Source organism: Hoplias malabaricus, chromosome 1 (genome assembly GCF_029633855.1).
Source record: "Hoplias malabaricus isolate fHopMal1 chromosome 1, fHopMal1.hap1, whole genome shotgun sequence".
Lineage (NCBI taxonomy): Eukaryota > Metazoa > Chordata > Actinopteri > Characiformes > Erythrinidae > Hoplias > Hoplias malabaricus.
This window is the reverse complement of record NC_089800.1, coordinates 48,669,115-48,686,537: the sequence shown is the minus strand read 5'-3', so window position 1 is coordinate 48,686,537 and position 17,423 is coordinate 48,669,115. Positions and strand designations below refer to the sequence as shown.

General features: G+C 35.5%; 2 protein-coding genes across 2 annotated transcripts; both read right to left on the bottom strand.

Annotated features, from left to right (window-relative positions):
• Positions 1–2,877: 2,877 nt before the first annotated feature.
• On the bottom strand, positions 2,878–9,088 carry gpr171 (G protein-coupled receptor 171). Its single transcript, XM_066665581.1, has 2 exons — positions 8,953–9,088; positions 2,878–6,994 (listed from the first exon to the last, which is right to left on the bottom strand). The coding sequence occupies exon 2, from the start codon at positions 6,838–6,840 to the stop codon at positions 5,797–5,799; it is 1,044 nt and encodes a 347-aa protein (XP_066521678.1). The 5' UTR covers positions 6,841–6,994; positions 8,953–9,088; the 3' UTR covers positions 2,878–5,796.
• A 502-nt stretch (positions 9,089–9,590) lies between these two features.
• LOC136710795 (P2Y purinoceptor 14-like) lies at positions 9,591–15,281 on the bottom strand. Its single transcript, XM_066686622.1, has 3 exons — positions 15,173–15,281; positions 13,421–13,825; positions 9,591–12,516 (listed from the first exon to the last, which is right to left on the bottom strand). The coding sequence occupies exons 1-3, from the start codon at positions 15,184–15,186 to the stop codon at positions 11,826–11,828; spliced, it is 1,110 nt and encodes a 369-aa protein (XP_066542719.1). The 5' UTR covers positions 15,187–15,281; the 3' UTR covers positions 9,591–11,825.
• Between the last annotated feature and the right edge of the window lie 2,142 nt (positions 15,282–17,423).

The following is a 17,423-nucleotide window of genomic DNA, read 5'->3' as shown; positions in this document are numbered from 1 at the left end:
GACGTTTTGGTGAAATCAGCATGCACAGCTGCTTACTATACACTCTAAAAAGAGAAGAGTTGATCCAACTTAATTGAATTGCTTCAATTGGTAACAAGTAATTCAATTAAGTTTATCCAACTTAATTTTTTAAGTTCAACCTTCAAAAACTTAAAAAATTAAGTTGGATAAACTTAATTGAATTGCTTGTTACCAATTGAAGCAATTCAATTAAGTTGGTTCTTTTTAGAGTGTAGGACTGGTGCGATTTGCGGGCTTTACAGGTTCCTTTTTGTACTTATTTTTAAACAAACTAATTTAGTTGTCTACAGTGGCTCAATTTAAATTACAGATATAATCAATCTCAGCGAAAACGTCAGTTATTAAATGCATTCGTATTCACCTTTTAATATCCAAGCCATGCCCATAAGATAAACATAAACCTAATTGGCCATTCTGTTTGGTATTTGTTGCAGAGTATACAGGTCTGTGATTAGTCACACAGGGGCGCTGAGTATATTTATTTGGTTGTTGGTAGTTAAATAGTTAATCTTATGAATCCTGAAGGGCTATTCCATGAAAAAGCTTTCTTTGGCCTTGCACAGCCCTCAGGACAGCATTAATACCAACAGGATAGCATCACAGGAGAATAAAAGGATAGGTAGTGCAGTATTCTGAAGAATTTTTTTTTATTGTTGTCATGGGTGTTGGTTTGAGAAAGAATACTTTTATTTGTAGCAAATAAATGGCATGTTTAGGCATGACCTTATCTCATTTATAGCTGATATTTGACATATGATCACACGTTTATCACAGTCCAGTCAGTGCTTTAGTAAATCAAACATGAAGACAGTTAGAGCACACCATCCCAACAGAGTGAAGGCATTTCGCACAAATGTTAAAGAACTGAAGAAAATCAGTTTAAATATGAAATGTGTTGTCATGGGGAATTGTTCTTTAGTTTCTGTGGCTCGAGTAATCAGTACATTCAGCACAAAGTCTACTCTGTATTATCTGTTTTTATTCCAGTGATATGGTCTCAAATGACAATTAGATTTGTGTCATCATTCACCCACTTATACATTTTTCCAAAATCTTTTACAAACAAAAGTAGAACAATTGGTCTTTTATTTCAAAAGGAAACAACTTTTGTTGTTTATTACAGGGTTTAATATTGGGTGCATGATATAGTGACAATATTCTACTTAGCATCTGGTGGTCTGCCGTGTACGACCAGCGTCAATAGGAGCAATGCATACTGGTTAGAGTGTCAAGCTTCATAAACAAGGAAGGGCCAAAGTGCACAAAGTGTGTTCCAGTTTCAACAGTGCTGTAGAGTATGAGCTGTGGTGGCTTGTGGTTTCACACTAGATCTATAAACATAAAATTTCTCATAAATAAAAATCAGATTAAAACTGCAGCATATAGTGGTAATATATCTTCTTTACTGTCAGGATACTCAACAATTTCATGTGTCATTTTGTGTGTGGTTCCTTGGCTGTACTACTTATTGTAGTTTTGAAAGAAAAGGCTCAAATTAGTTTGTGTCAGTATCTCTCAGATCTCTTATCTCTCACATGTCACTCTCACACACAGAAACACACTATGGAAGATGTAAAAATGACATGAATATAAAAAAATAAAGGAAATATATATGTTATTTAATTAACAAATAAGCATAAATTAATTGATAAATAAATAAATACATGAATTAAATAAGAACATTAATTTTAGTAATAAAGGCATAAGTAAGTGGTTTGGATTTATCTCTATATTCCCATATATTAGTACTTACTTTTAATATTTATATTTACTATTAATGTTTTTAATATTAACTATTATTTGGGCAATTTCTGCATTACCACATTTATTAATTTCCATGTTTATTTTTTCTGTATTTCCACAATTTTACATTTCTGCGATTATCGGCCTATGTACATCGGGTACACAGTCTCACTCAGAAGCTGGATTGCTCAGTTTAACAGACGAGTAAACAGCCTCAGTGGTTTGTGCCTGAGCAGTAATACTGACATGGTGACCTTGTCCTTGTCTTGCTTTTTGTTCCATCTCAGTAGCACATTGATACATGGCTGTATTAAACTGTTCAAAACACATTAATATTGGTACCTATGTCAAACCAGGCATGCTTGTTTCACTTACCTTTGTGCACCAGCAAGAGTCAGAAGTAAAGACTGAAAACTGTAAAAATCTAAAAGCATGAATAGAGTTTTTACTTGTTAAATACAGCCAAGTGCTGCGGGGACAGAATAGGAAGCACGGTGGTGCACATCTCTGCTGTGTAGACCCATTGTGCCTTTGTTAATGCCTTCACACAAGAGCACTGGGTTGTTAACTGATTTGCCAAGTTTACAAATCCTGCTTTAAGGGGAAGTTGAGACCACCGACCCTGTTTACTTATAGACGTAGACATTTAGAAATATAACAGTAAAAAATGTGTATATATAATGTAGAAATATTAAAATTCACAAATAATATGTATGCAGAAATGTGAAATGTGTGTAAGGTGGAAAAAGAAAATTTTACACTAAAGAAACAATGTATATAATGTATGGGAATGTAGAAATACACTCAAAATTTTTAATTAATTATGCCCTTTTTTGGCAAATAAATGTATTTAATTACACCTTTTGTTATATAATGGCTCTTTAATATATATAAATTATATATTTCTCTATATAATTTAATATATATAATAATTTTATATATAATATAAAAATTGTATAAAAGAGGAAGAAGGAAGGAATATATATATATATTTATATTTGCAAGATGTTCCCACCGCTTTGTAGTTAAAACATTTCGTCTTCAGATGCTAATGTGTACTGTTTGTCAATACAGGGAGCAAACTAACAAAACAGAGACACTGCATTTCCACTTTTAATAAACTGTGACAAGAGCATGTCCTTTTACAATCCAACATACCATTTTAAAACTCATATATACTGTAGCAGAAATAGCATAGAGGTATCAAGCAATACAAAATAACGGTTGTATTAAACATTGCACTGTAAAGTTATGTGTGGCACACGTTATTTCATGTTATTACTGCATCTTGCTTTCAGTACAAACTAAATTTAAAAGTTAATGGATGAGTGTGTATTATTTTGACACATGCCATCAATCCACTCCACATGGCTCCACAAAGCTCTGACTGAGAAGCATAAAACACCGACGATCACATGTATCCTCACACACAGGTCACCCCTCAGGCGTGATTACGACAAGATATTCTAAGGATGTTTCATTGCCAAATATGGCTGCTTAAAATCTAACTAATCTAGCAATGTTTGAGATCACAGAGGTTGTTTTGATGCGCTGACAGCTGGGGAGGTCCCATATGTTTAATGATGTTGATTAAAGCCCAGTCATTTGTGCTGATGAACATAGGATGGGAATTTTTTAAGGATGTGTCACAATTTATGATTTTGCAACAGCACTTCTTTGGAAATGAAAATAAAAACCAGTTCAGATTATGAAATGGGAAAGCCCATGTTACGGCTAAAATAACTCACTGACCTTTTTTAACCAATCATAATTCATCTAGACCATTGCTGGGAAAATAAGCAGCGGTTATTATCACAAACTCCAACATCTGATGCGTAAATGAGCATGACTCACAGACAAGTCTTTGATTTGTCACTGTCTGTTTTTTTAAGGTTGCCCACAGCTCAATTTACATTACATTTTACTGGAAATACTAAAGAGACTGTTAAGACTAAAAACAAAGAGAAACAAAGCACAGACATTAAGATAAAGAGGCTTCGAAAAAAAAAAAACAGCACACAGGATGTAACTCTAACCAAAACCCATAACTTTTTCCTGTTTCATTTATTCAGTCTCACTCTTATCTAAGGCTGGTATCAGTCATTTTACTTTTGCAAGCAGTAAGTAGTGGTATATGTTACTATTCCAACAAGGCTAATGTCATATCAAGATCATATAAGCTGCAATACATAAAGAGATATTTTATTCAGTGCAAAAGTGCATTTATATAGATGCTCTATATATTTAAATATTTACATATTTGTGCATGAAGCAGTAGCATTGAGAGCAGAATGAATTTGAAAGCAGTTTTCAACTATGAGAACATTGTAAAGTTAAACACTTAGACCTGTGAAGGTCAGGTTCAATATTCCTAACTTATTTTGCATGAAAGGACATTTTCTTTCACACTTTTACAGTTTAGTCTTAGAGGTTTCCTACTTCCCACAACCTAAGTACAGTTGTTTTAACACATTAAGCCTTATTGAGTTCTGGTCTCTGTGGGGCCAGTATATGTTTTTTGGATATTTTCAAATCTAAAGCAAGAGTACATCTTGATTTTCTCCTGTTTCTTAAAGTCTTGAGCACTGTATATTTGATATACTGAGAGCACGGTTGTCATGTTACCTCTCCTCTGCTTGTACATGACAAAGTTGCACTTAATCCTAGAAATGAAATAAATAAACAGTACTCTTCTGTGTGTAAAGTTTCTTGACATTTTGTTTATTATTATAGCTTTATTATACCAAATAATGATTCAAATGAGTTATGTTTAAAACTAATAGATAAACTCACGTGCATTTCAGTTTGTTTGAGTGGGAGGTGATGTAATAACACAAGATATTAACATTTATATTTAGGTAAATACACAGGTTTCTACTGGAAATGAAATGATTTTTACCTACAAACTGTACAAACAATAAGATGCATTCAATTATCATTATGTAACAATACATGTTGGTTATTATCACATGTAAATGGTTTTTGATCACCAGTTTTTTTTGGTCTGTGTTTATTTCAAGTATTTTTATGTTTTATTATTTGAACATTCTCAGTGTCTTAAGCACTGTCCTCACGTACCTGGATATTTTTACTTTTTTACTTTTTTCTCCGTTTTCAAAAACATGTTCATCCACACCGTCGGAATTTTTTGAAAAAACACACTAAACCCTATAAATATGCAAAAAAGATCATATACCGCTCACATGAGTTCACCAGAGCAAAGACATGAATGATGCCCTTGGCATTGTTTTGAATTTATATTCACCACTTGGCAGTAACATGTTTTTCTTAAAATTGTTCCCCCAGCTGCTAGTTTGACTGGGCCTGTGTAAAACTGCTAAGCTGTGCTATCTGGCATCTCTGCTCTACAGTGCAATGTGATAGTGAGTGAAATCCAGCTGCAAACATGTAATTAATCACTTTATCTTAGAGCACACAGGCAAACCTGTGGCTTGCTTTGTTGGTTTAGATGCATGCACAGTTAATAAATACAGAAACCAACATGCACGTGGTGTCTATATTAAAAAGCCAGGTTTTCTCGAACACACGTCTAGGCTGAAAACTGGGTTTAATAATATCTCTGCCGTTAAAGGCATTTTCAAAAAGCTTTGTTTTTGCTGATTGTTTTTGGTGAATTTTGTGTTTTCTTGTGTTCAGGAGACACAGAATATTATTTTCTGCATATCATCTAGATTCCTGTGGATAGGACGTTACATTCTCTTTTCCTGTCTACATTAAGAAATTTAACATGTAGATTCTGAATTTCTTCACTCTAACATTTTCCAAAGGTCTATTTTCAGTGACCTAAAATACAGTCTGCATCTGGACGAAGGTCAAACCACATAGAAAATAGTTGTGTTTTTAAAAATACCCATGTACGTGTGAACAAGGCATCTAATATGTGCAAAGTGATGCTTGAATTACAAGCATATTTATATTTATATGACAATCCCACTGCATACAGTACAGCATCAAGTGTAATGTCAAGTTAATAAATGTGACTTCCTGTTTTTCATTATATATTTTTGTATTTTAAATACTCTCTGCTGGCTGTAGCTGTATGTCTTGTTCTGGCTCATAAGTGGCATCTGCAGCTGATATGGTCCTTTTAGAGAACACCTGAGTGATTTGGTTCCTGAATGAGCGGCAGAAAAAATAGTAGAGCACCGGGTCAAAGCACAGGTTTAGAATGGCCAGAAGCAAAGTGGATTCTTTGGCTAAGAAGAGGTGCTTCTTTACACCACAGTCAGTGATGATCTGATTCTGTGTGAATGTGTAAGGCATACGTACTGCATGGTATGGCACAAAACACACCACATAAGCCACCGTGACCATAGAAATGTTTAAAGTGGCATGGTGGGCGCTGGCCTGTTCTTTGGGGTCTCCTCCACGTTTGCCCCACAACTGCTTAAGCACCAAGCCATTAGAGAGGAGTACAGCCACTGAGGCATTTAGGAAGATGGCTGTACCCAGAAAGATGGATAGTGTGTGCCAGTGCTGACCAATCTCCTGCTTCAAGTCAGAGCAGGTTAGTGAAGTGCGACTAGGAATCTCCTCCTTGATTGGGATGGCCATATTTGGGACGTTAATGAAGAGCACCAGCATCCACACCACAGCTGACATCATTAAAGCAAAGCCCACCTCCTGCAGACGAAACAGTTTGGAGCTGTGGGTGATCTGGAGGTAGCGGTGGACGCTGACGAAGGCTAGGAAAGTGATGGAGGCATACATGTTGATGTAGATGAGTGGTCCGCTGACCTGACAGTGGAAAATGGTTAATCTCTCAGATTGCACCCCCAGGTCTTTGGCTATCTTAAATGGCAGAGCCAATGTGAGCAGGAAGTCAGAGGTCAGGAGGTTGATCAGATACACATTCATGCACTGCTTAGAGTTCTTGCTGTAGATGAAGGCCCAGAGTGCCACCAGGCTGCCAGCCAAGCCAATCAGAAAGATGATGATGTAAAATGAAGCAAAGGGTATCATTTTGTCATTGACAATGCATTCCTTCTGCTCCATGTTGGGTGTTGTTGCAGACTGGTTATTTATCATCACGGCAAATGATGTAGTTCCGTCCATAGAATGCCCTTAGATCAACTACTTCCAGAACAAGTTCTTGAGAAGGTCTTTAGAAAAGCAGTATTTCCCCTCCTATGAACTTTTTCTACCTAGGATTTTCTATTCATTCAGACCAGCCAGCTGACAGATCTGTTGATACATCAGGCAGGAACCACTGCAAAGACAAAGAAATCATATATTAAACACACTCATATTATTGGCTTCGAACACATAGGATTTGAGGTACAAAGTTAAAGTATAGAAGGTTTGCTCTCAAGTAATTACCTTTAAATATGTAGCTTTAGTCACGCACTTAGGTCATTCACCACCCCCTCACACACACACACACACACACACACACACACACGTACATTCACACATACACTTGCGTGAGCCAAAAGAAACATCTGCTATATTGTGAAAATGTGAGGTTGCATGCTTTGAAATCTTTAAAATATTTATCGACACAGCTAAGTTTACACCCTGGGTAGTGTATTTGATATATTTACCTTTGTCTGTATCAGGATTTAAAGGTGTACTTCAGTCATTTTGCTGCTCTGTTAACCTGTGATCTGACTGGATGTTTTCTAAAGCAACATTTCCTGTATGCTCTTGCTTTTTAATTAAATTAATCATCATGTTTATACAACTTATACACACACACAGACATGTTCTTTTTACAAACTGTACCTTTTTAGTTTAGTGTTAAAAATATTAAGTAAATATAGCTAACAAGTAATGAAAACCTGCTTCTATAATTTGTGTCACATCTGTTGCTAGAAACATTTTGAAATCGTATGCATGAAAGAATAAACAGGGAACCATAGTTCTTTTGAAGTTGTTGTTTATGTCTCTGATTGGTTTATTCAGATTTTTCAAGCCATGTGATGGTCTGATGTATTACCATTGATGCTTCATTGTTCCTCATATGGAGAGAAAACAACAACAAACTCCAGGTGAAAACCACAACTGCAATCTAGTCAAGAGGTTTTCTTTTGCAATGACTAATAATGCAACTAATAATGCATAGTGATTTCTGCATGATACATACCTTATAGATGTAAAATAGAATCTGAACTGATGTGGGTTATAACCTCGTGTTTTATTGTTTCATTTGTGTAGGAATACAGAACAATTTAGTTAATATGTAAGGGTTGAAGAAGTAATCAGTAAACACCGCATTGCATATGTTTATGGAAACCAGCAATTTGTATAATACATCATATAAGCTTAATTTAGAATATATGTGAGTGATTTTGTATATCTATATCTACAGTGTGCTCTGAGTAAGCTTCTTTAGAATTCCTTATCTCTCCTGTATCTCATTTCCTTGTTAGTTAGTTGGTCTCTCAGGCTTCAGTTTATATTCACAACACGTTAATAGCTAAACGTTATGTTTCTGACTTTATTCAGCCTGAGATTCAGTGAGACAAACCTTCTCTATCCTCAGTGAGAATAAATAATATTTTTGATTTAAAGAGATCTGCTTCATATTTTAAGAAATACAGTACTGAAAATACTTTAATGGTGGTGGTCTAATTTAATGTGGTTTGCCCAGAGTCTCAGTTTTACTTCCACGTGGATGTGAGAGCCAGGTTTCCTTCAAAATAAATAAATAAATAAATCATAATGACTTGTAGAAAAGAGATGACTATATAAACTTACCTCAGTTTATGGGCAGTCTGTTTTTAAACAGTGCTCTGTGGAAGACTGTGTATTCTTTGTTTGACAGATGATATTTTTTGAAGGTTAGAAAAGAGCAGGAGCTTGATCTCACAGTCTAATGTACAAGGATGAATCCTAATCGAGAATGTGATATGAAGATTTAGATCAGGATTCTGTTCCCTCCAGACACTTTTACTTCCCACATCTCTTTTGAGTCTGCCTTAGAACCTCTTTACAACATGGATGTACCCATGGACACCATGGTTTTTTTTAAAAAGCTAAAACCGTAAAGTAGATCTTGAAGTTTCAAAGCGACCATCAGGCTGTTAATTATATAAACGCTAAAGCAGGAAGCAAACAGACCCATGCACACAGACAGACACATGCATACATACGCACACACATATACACACACACACACACACACGTGCTCTTCAGGCTAAGAACTTTTTGTAGAAAGAGACTCACCACATTTTAGCTGTTCTTAGGACATCATCTTCTAAACAAAAGTCTTTACATGAAGTGGTTTTCGGCCCATGTATCCCACCCAGGCAGATATGACCCTACCTTTTCCGTGCCTTGATTATCTGTACAGATTAACCTAACTTCCTTGAGTCTGGCTGTAATGACATTCTACGAAGCGGGTGTCAGTCACTTGTTCCCCAGAGTGGTGCAGTGACGTTGCGGAAAAACTAAACTTTCCAGACTGTCTCACAAGAGGAAGCCCACAAACCACCTGTCGCTCTTTTCTTAAAACTCTTACACCATACACTCAAGAACAAAAAAGATCATTTTAGCTCTATTTGACTTTTAAAGTCAGTGTGAATATAAAGTATGCTCTGTTCACACTGTGGTCGATCAGGAAAGGAAGTTGCTTTGATCTAACTGAACTTGGGGAAGCAAACAAAGCTGTTCTGGGGAAATCACCTCAATTATTGGCTTGTTTCATTTCAAACCCATGTTGTCATTACCTGGTTATTCATATTTCTTGCAATGAAGCCACTGTCAGTAAGTACAGTGAAGAACAAAATCAGTGAAGAGTTTCTTCAAAAAAGTACATGAAATAAAAATGTGGAAACTTTATTTATTAATTGACACATTCTGCATGTTTTTATTTTTTTTAACCCAGTTGCTAAGCAACAAATCACTTTATAGTGCAGCCTTAATATTGCAATAATAAGTTATTTCCTGCTTTAGCACATGAAAATAAAAACAGAAACAAATGCATTACACAACTTTAACATTTGACATGTAACCCATTCATATTCTTCAAGTGTGACAATAGCACTACATCAAATTCTGAATCTGTCATTGCCATGAAACAAGCTTTTCAGTCCACAAACTAAACTAAACACACTGCAATTAGACACATACCCAGAGAATACAATTTGGCAAACAAGATGGGCCTTTTTTTAGACAGGTTAAAACAAAATGCTTTAATGTTAATTGTTTTATTGTCTTTTGTAGTTTATACTGTGAAAAAGGATTGGCTTATTATTCTTGTTGTCTCCTCGAGGGAGGGAAGACCAGTAGTGAGAAAAGACCCTTATTTTATAACTGTTTACTCTTATCCCATCAGGTGAGTGAAGTCTCATATTTTATAACTGTAAGGGACGATTTGTACTTTATAACTGTGAGAGAAGTTCAGTGGCTGGGGTGGCAAGTCCAGTATTGTTGACAATTTATATATTTTATTATCTTTTACATTTTTAATTGTTTTACTGATTCATTTTATTTATTGCTTTTAAATTGCTCTACGTTCCCTGTGTTTCTGTAAATCACACTGAATGGGCGTCATGCATGAAAGCTTTATTAATAAACTTGCCTTGCCTTTCCTTTAAATGAAGGTTGTGCCATTTCTCACTAACATGGCTTTAAATAGCTCTAAAGCTGTAAACATAAGACTGAGTGAGAGACGCCATGCAAATCTCATCTTGTATTTTCTGAGTAAGAGACAGTGCATTTAATTTAAAATATTTTTTAAAACAATTCCATAGGCTTTTATACGAAAATGGCGGCAACAGAAAATGTGTGTGTGCGCATTGGTCTGGATGGCATACAAAAAAAAAGATAGGTAGATATTAAGAAAACAGTCCATATCACAGCCTTAAATTGACGTTACACTCAAAAATCACAAAAAAAATAATAATAAAAAAAGAAATTGCAATGACATTTATAAAAAATTCCATGGACAGTACATAATACAAACAAATACAAACTACAAACATACGACTCACACGTCACACTTCACAAAAACCTTGGCTCAGACACTGTTTAATTAAATGTATATTAAATGTATATACAGATCTTAATGTAAAGTATGTTAATAAACTATTAATGATCAGCATTATAAGTCCTCTTTTTTTATTTATTTATTTATTTTTTTTGAGTCCCTTCCAATGTTGAGATCAAATGTATGCTCTAGCGAATTGTTTAAGTCATTTGTTAGTTTGGTGTACAGAAATATGGTGCTAGTGCCATGGTGGGACGTGGGATCAACTCTCTCTGTGCACTAAGTACTCAACTGTCAAGGAGCAAAGAAGTTGTCCCCATCTCCTAAAGATCAAAATTTAGCTTCACTGTGTTGTTGTTGTTTTTTTTAATGCAGGTGCAGTTATGCACTTATGTCACATGCAGTTGGTCATGGGACTAAATAAATGCTTAGGTAAGTTATATAAGATACTACAGTAACTGTAAATTCTGGTACTCTGTTATTATTATTGTGCAGTAGTAGTAAGCAGTCAGTAAGCAAAATTGAACATGTATATAGTTGTGAATTGTTTTGATCGTTTGCACATGCTTCCAAGAGGATATATTGCTGGTGCCCCTCACCCTTTAAAGCGGATGAGATGACTGAATCTGGTTAAAGCCTGCACAGACTCAATGTGGTTCTCAGTATGAAATCAGCCATTATCTGGAATTGCATTGCTCTGCATTGAAATTTTTTTTATCTGTGTTCACATACCAAAAGACCAATTAACACGTTCTCCATTCTCCTACGAGTCTTATTAATTATTTCTGCACTTGCCAACTTCACCACGAAAATAGAGCCCTTAATGTTACAAGGAATGTAGAATAACATCACAAATTTCTTGATCTACGGCAGTAGACAAAAAACTGTCACATTATAATGCACACCGTCGTTTTTACCTTATTGATAGTTTTAAGCATATTGCTTTTATATTTGCTGCATGACACTATATTCTGTACATGCGTCTGAAAGTTATAAATCTCTAGGGTTGACTCTCAAGTCATCATTGTTGTGGGATTATGTCTGAAATTAAATTAATTATCATCAAATTATAGGCCAAAATGCACTGGCCCAAGTAAGTATTATTGAGTTAAATGACACTTTGACGTCTCAGTGTAGAAACCCTGCTGTCTGAGTGGCTTTGTCTTCTCAAATCAGTTGGAATTTCACTCTGCTTTCTGCTTGATGAGACTGAGCTTTTTCCGAGGCCAAGTTGGGCCCTAAAGGCCTTGCAGAAGATAAAATATATCAGTGGATCCAAGCAAGCGTTGAGCACCGAAAGCAAAACTGTAAGTTCCTTCACAGTGTAAAATGCCTGAGCTGTACTGCAGTGCTTCAGCAGTGGTTTCAGGAAAGCATAAGGCAGCCTCACCAAGTGATAAGGCACAAAGCACACGCAAAATACCACCATTAACACTAGCATGTTGCGCTTAGATTTATTGAGCTTAGGGTCACTTTGCTTGTTCTGGCTATGTTGAGCTTGCTGGAGACTTCGGACAGTTCCCCAATACAACAGGACTAAAGACACCAAAACAAAAATGAAGATGACAAAAGAAAAGCTATGAATAACTTTGTAGATTGTGTTGATATGTGAGCTATGTAAGGCCTCACAGCCAATGACGTCTGGCTTTGGTTCAATACTCCAAGCTGTACAGAGGAAGACAACAAGGTAAATAATAGCCATTCCAGACAAAGAAACCCACGTCAGTATAGAGATGTAATGTGCAGCACGTGGTGTCTGCAGGGTGTGAGTCTCCAATGGACGGACGATTTTCAGATACCTACAGAAACATGGACAGTAGTCACATTGATGTTATTTTATTATATTATGTTATATTATATATAGAGTATATTAAATCTTCTAGCACAAGTGTTGATGCACAGTATGTATATTTATTCCACTATTTATATAATACATAGTGTCTGATTGGGAAAGCATAATGAGACTATTCAAATAAAATTCTCAGAACTAAAATAGTAACATGATAACATTATCACTCTGTATATCTGCTGCTACACACCATTCATACAACACAGCCATCACACTGACTTGGTAGTTGTTTGCTGGCAACTGTTGTGTGGCAACTATAGTATCAGCCATAGCGCTGAGGTTTTATACACTATAATATCACTGCTGAGCTAAGAATAGTTCACAAGTGAAAGACTTCTACCCAAAACTGGTGCTGCAGTCAGAAACAGTACTGACAAAAGCTGCACAATTTAAACATTTGACTTAAACATAATGCATAATGCATTCTGACTTAAACATAATGCAGATATATTGTAGATGAACTTTTGTCTCTGTACTTTGCATACACATAGACATCAGCTCCTTAACATCACAAACTTAGTGATTCATAATTGTTTTAATAATGACTGAATAATAACAAAATTTATTTAGCAAAAAGCACTCTAAAAGGGTCCTTTGAATGTTATGGAAATAACATTCCATAACCATGCAAATAATTTAGGCAATTTGTATGTTTTTTTGGATTGCCATAGTTGTGTATATATATCAAGAACTGTAAAAGAAACTCATTTTAAGGGCACACAATCACTGACCTATTAGCAGTTACAAAACGTGGTTTTGAAGCATGTGACTAAACCAAGCTTGACCTATATTTTTAAGTCACAGAAACTGAGTTTGTGGCAGATGCTTTCACAAAGCCTTCCACTGTACATTACCTGTTTGCAGCAATGTAATCCATAAAGAGAATGCTGGCATACATGTTGTAGTAGAAAGCTGTGGCACCAAAACTGCAGTAAATGCGCCGCATTGTTATAGATTTGCTGGCATAGTTGGCTATACGTAAAGGCAAACAGAGGCACAGGAAGAAATCTGCTGCAGCCAAGTTCTTCAGGTACACAGTGACACTGGACTGGAGCCGTTGTGAAGAGCAGAAATACACTCGCATGGTGACGGCATTTAGAGCCAGACTAACAAGACACACCAGGCAATACACAGCAATAAAGAAAGGATGGGATGGCACTTCTTTGCGGACGCAAGATGATGTTGCATTAGTTGTGTTTGACATCCAGCTGCCATTCAAAGCAGTGGTCAGATTGGTGGCTTCCATTGTGGACATCCACCTATATCATAAATGACAGAGAAATCAGAATAAGGCAGTGTTCACTAAACTACACTTATGCAATCAAGGATTACATGCCTTTAACTGAGCGTAATATGATCACAGAGTGGAAAAGCTAAGGCTTGTATAGTTTAAAGACAAAATTAATATTTACTGCCCTAATGCTTAGTGAAAGGAGCTTGGGACTGGAAGGACAAAGGCTCTATTCACTTAACAGAACTGGCATGCACTTGAACACGGCATTTAACCCCAAGTTCTCCTCATGGGTTAACTGCCTATTCTGGGTTTGTGTGTGCTTACCATCTCGATTGCACTTGTGTGTGTATGTGTATGTGTGTGTGGGTTTTGCCACAGATGGACAAAATGCAAATGCACAATTTAATTGCAAGTTGAACAAAGACAGTTAAAAATAATATATGACTCACAACTAGTCAGAGTCAGACTGTACTGAACATACTGTAGATGAAAAAGATGTACTGAAACCTATACTGTCTGTTCAGCAAATGCACATAAAACCTATTTTAACCGTTTATATGATTACAGTGCTTTATGGTCTACATGGGCATTACAGCGTCTTCTATGTAATATTTATTGTAACAACCTGGACATCTTGGGATTCATAGATTAACCGATTTATTGTGTATTTTAAGTAATTAAAATTGTCCTATATTTGCTCTGACTACACTGACTAAAGTGTACCCATCCGGCCTTTTTAATTTACAGCCAGCAAGTCACATCTATCTGTCGATGAAAAGACAGCTGCATGAGTGGGCTAATTGGCCATAGTTGTTATTTGGCTTAAAACTAATGGAGCTATTAGTTATTTAATAGTTATGTAGTAGTTGTTGTAAGTGTTTGGAGACACAATAATAATTACTAAAATATTTATAGTACTAGCACCTTTTTTCAAATACAATTCTTTGGAGGTAAAAGTGACTTTTACACGACTTTATAATCCATTTGTGTTCAGTAGTGTAGAAGACAAGTTAGGTTAAATTATCACAGCATTTATTTATATAGTTTCCCCCCTCCCCCCAAAATAGGTCCTAGAAAATAATGTACTAGAACCACTGGTCTGTAGATCTTCAGCTAATACCTTGGACCAAGAAAGCAAGTATCAACTCAAAGTCCGTTACACACCACTTTAAATGGCATCCTTTGTTTCTGACATTCAGTGAAGTCCACACTCTTGTGTCTCTAAATTAATCCAGGGTTTTACATGTAAACAAAAAGGCCAGAACCTTTAAAAAAGTGCAAAGTATTTTTCTAACATCTCTAATTTATCTAAAAAATGTCTATAATATTTTAACTTTGTTCATAATTCTAGAGAGTATTTAGGTCGACTTACCCAGGCTTAGTCATTGACGTGTAGAGCAATATCACCACTTAACAGTGTCTTATTCAGACCTGCTTCCTTCTGTGCACTCACACAAGGAAGAAAGGGGTTTCTATATGTGTTTGTGGAGAAGAAAAAAACATTCTCTTAGAGTAAGATATTGTGGTGTGTAGACAAACTGTGGTGTACATTTGTTGTTGTCACTGGTGACATACACAATTTGCAAGTCAAAATGTATGCCACGTGTGAGTGATGGTGCCCTTTCCCTTTTTTTCTGACCAGAATGTAAACACACATTGGGAAGTCTGTGTATGCTTTATATTGCCAAAGTACATGTGTACTTCTCTAAGTCGGAAACAGTATGTCCACACAACAATATTTGCATACTGGAGAATCAAATGCATGCAAATCTTTATTGGGCCTAAGGTCCTTGTTTAAAAAGGTCCAGACCAGGTTTACTGTTAGAATATGGAGAAGTTTGCATTACTTTTTCTGTGATATGGGCTTTGTGCTCTCAGGTGGCACGGCATTAAGATTACACTTGGTTCTGTAGTGAAAATCACTGCATGGGCTTAGACACTTGAGAGACTTGTTATAAGTTCATCATTCAAATACCAGTAATGATATGGAGTGCATTAGTGCACATGGCATGGGTGACTTGCAAATCTGTGACGGTCCAATTAGTCCAGAACAATATATTGTTACTGTGCAATTAAACACGTGTATTTCACAAAACAGTAACTTTACAGGAGAAGGAAATAGCCTTTATATCTTTCAGTGGATGTGAATGTAAAAGGATTTTGGAGCACTTCTATTGGTCCATTCATGGTGAACTTTTTACATGGTGTGAAGGACAGCTGCTGTGTTTACATGATGCACTAAACTAAAAATCACATTATAAATTGAACAATACTATCACAGAGAACCAAATTCTTGAGCAACAAAAATCCTGTATCAAGCAAGAATCAGAAATCTTTTCACTTTCACATCTTCAGCAACTTGTCTCTGCAGTTCCCAAATCTTAAGAATATTTTTCAGAAAACGCATTCTCAGGGTTTTTTTTTTCCGGTTATTATTTGAAATGTCTTTGTACAATATGCGGTGATGTATAATGAATAGATTCAGTTAAAACTACAGAATTGTGCTGAAATATATGTAGTAATAATAAGGTAATGTGGCTATGTTAGGTCTATGTGGTCTATGTGCTGCGAATGTATGCTGACAAGACGCAATGAAGCTTTCTGGTTTTTTCCTCTGGTAAAACCCAGGTTGCTATATATAGCTCAGGCAAGCTGTAGCTTTTTATCTTTTGCAACACTTGGGTGGACCTTTATTTATTTATTTAATTATTTATTTATCTATTACATTTGCAATGTTGCTGAAACATGAATCTGATTAATGTTGCAACAAACAGATAAAAAAAGTAGAGTTGAAGTAAGTTGCATAGAGTATTATTGTTAATAAATAATAATCAATGACTACTATTTTCAGAATTTCTTCCACTTGGTGGACCTGCTCCTGCTTACATATTTTGGATGGAAGCCTGCTTTTTCCTTTGGGCACAGCATAGTTTAATTTGATGATGTGAAATAACACAAATATTCAACTAAAAAATTATAGTAAATTGGAGCTTTATTAAATATTTCACCTTGGGACTGAAACCAAACCTATAGTGTGAGTCCTAATGAGAAATCAAGTCCTATTGGACTTCTATTGAACTGAGTCACTTAACACCCTTGAGTGTTTTTAATTGTACATTTTCAATAATAATAATAATAATAATAATAATAATAATAATAATAATAATAATAAAAACCACTATGAATCCTTTAGGTCTGAATTTTGTTCTTTGACCACTAACTTATAAACACAAACAAATCACTCATCCAGGTTCCAGCAGAATGCCAGCTTATAAAAAGCATATATGCAACTGATTAAAATTAGAACAGATTAGGTAAACATATTTTATTGAGCTGTACAACATTGAACAAACATTCCTTCATGTGTCTAAATAGTGCCCCCTTGTGGAATGCGATCTAATCTGAAAAAAAAAATCTGGTTTTCAATAGCACTTACGCCCTAGGACGCAAGATGTCATTGTTGTCATCATTAATGGACTTACAACCGATAAAAATACAAGTTATTCATCACTGTGGAATACACATTAATATAATGCTGGTTAAGGACTGTTGTGTAAGCACTAGATACTATTATATGAAAAAACAGATCATTTCAATTGTAATATATGGTGTGTATCAAGTAT

Bases quoted from the DNA above. Each gene is read 5' to 3' on its own strand.
- gpr171 (XM_066665581.1), bottom strand. From the start codon at position 6,840: ATGGACGGAACTACATCATTTGCCGTGATGATAAATAACCAGTCTGCA.
- LOC136710795 (XM_066686622.1), bottom strand. The intron at 12,517-13,420 runs GTAATGTACAGT...ATGTTTCTGTAG, and splicing joins GATTACATTGCTGCAAACAG to GTATCTGAAAATCGTCCGTC.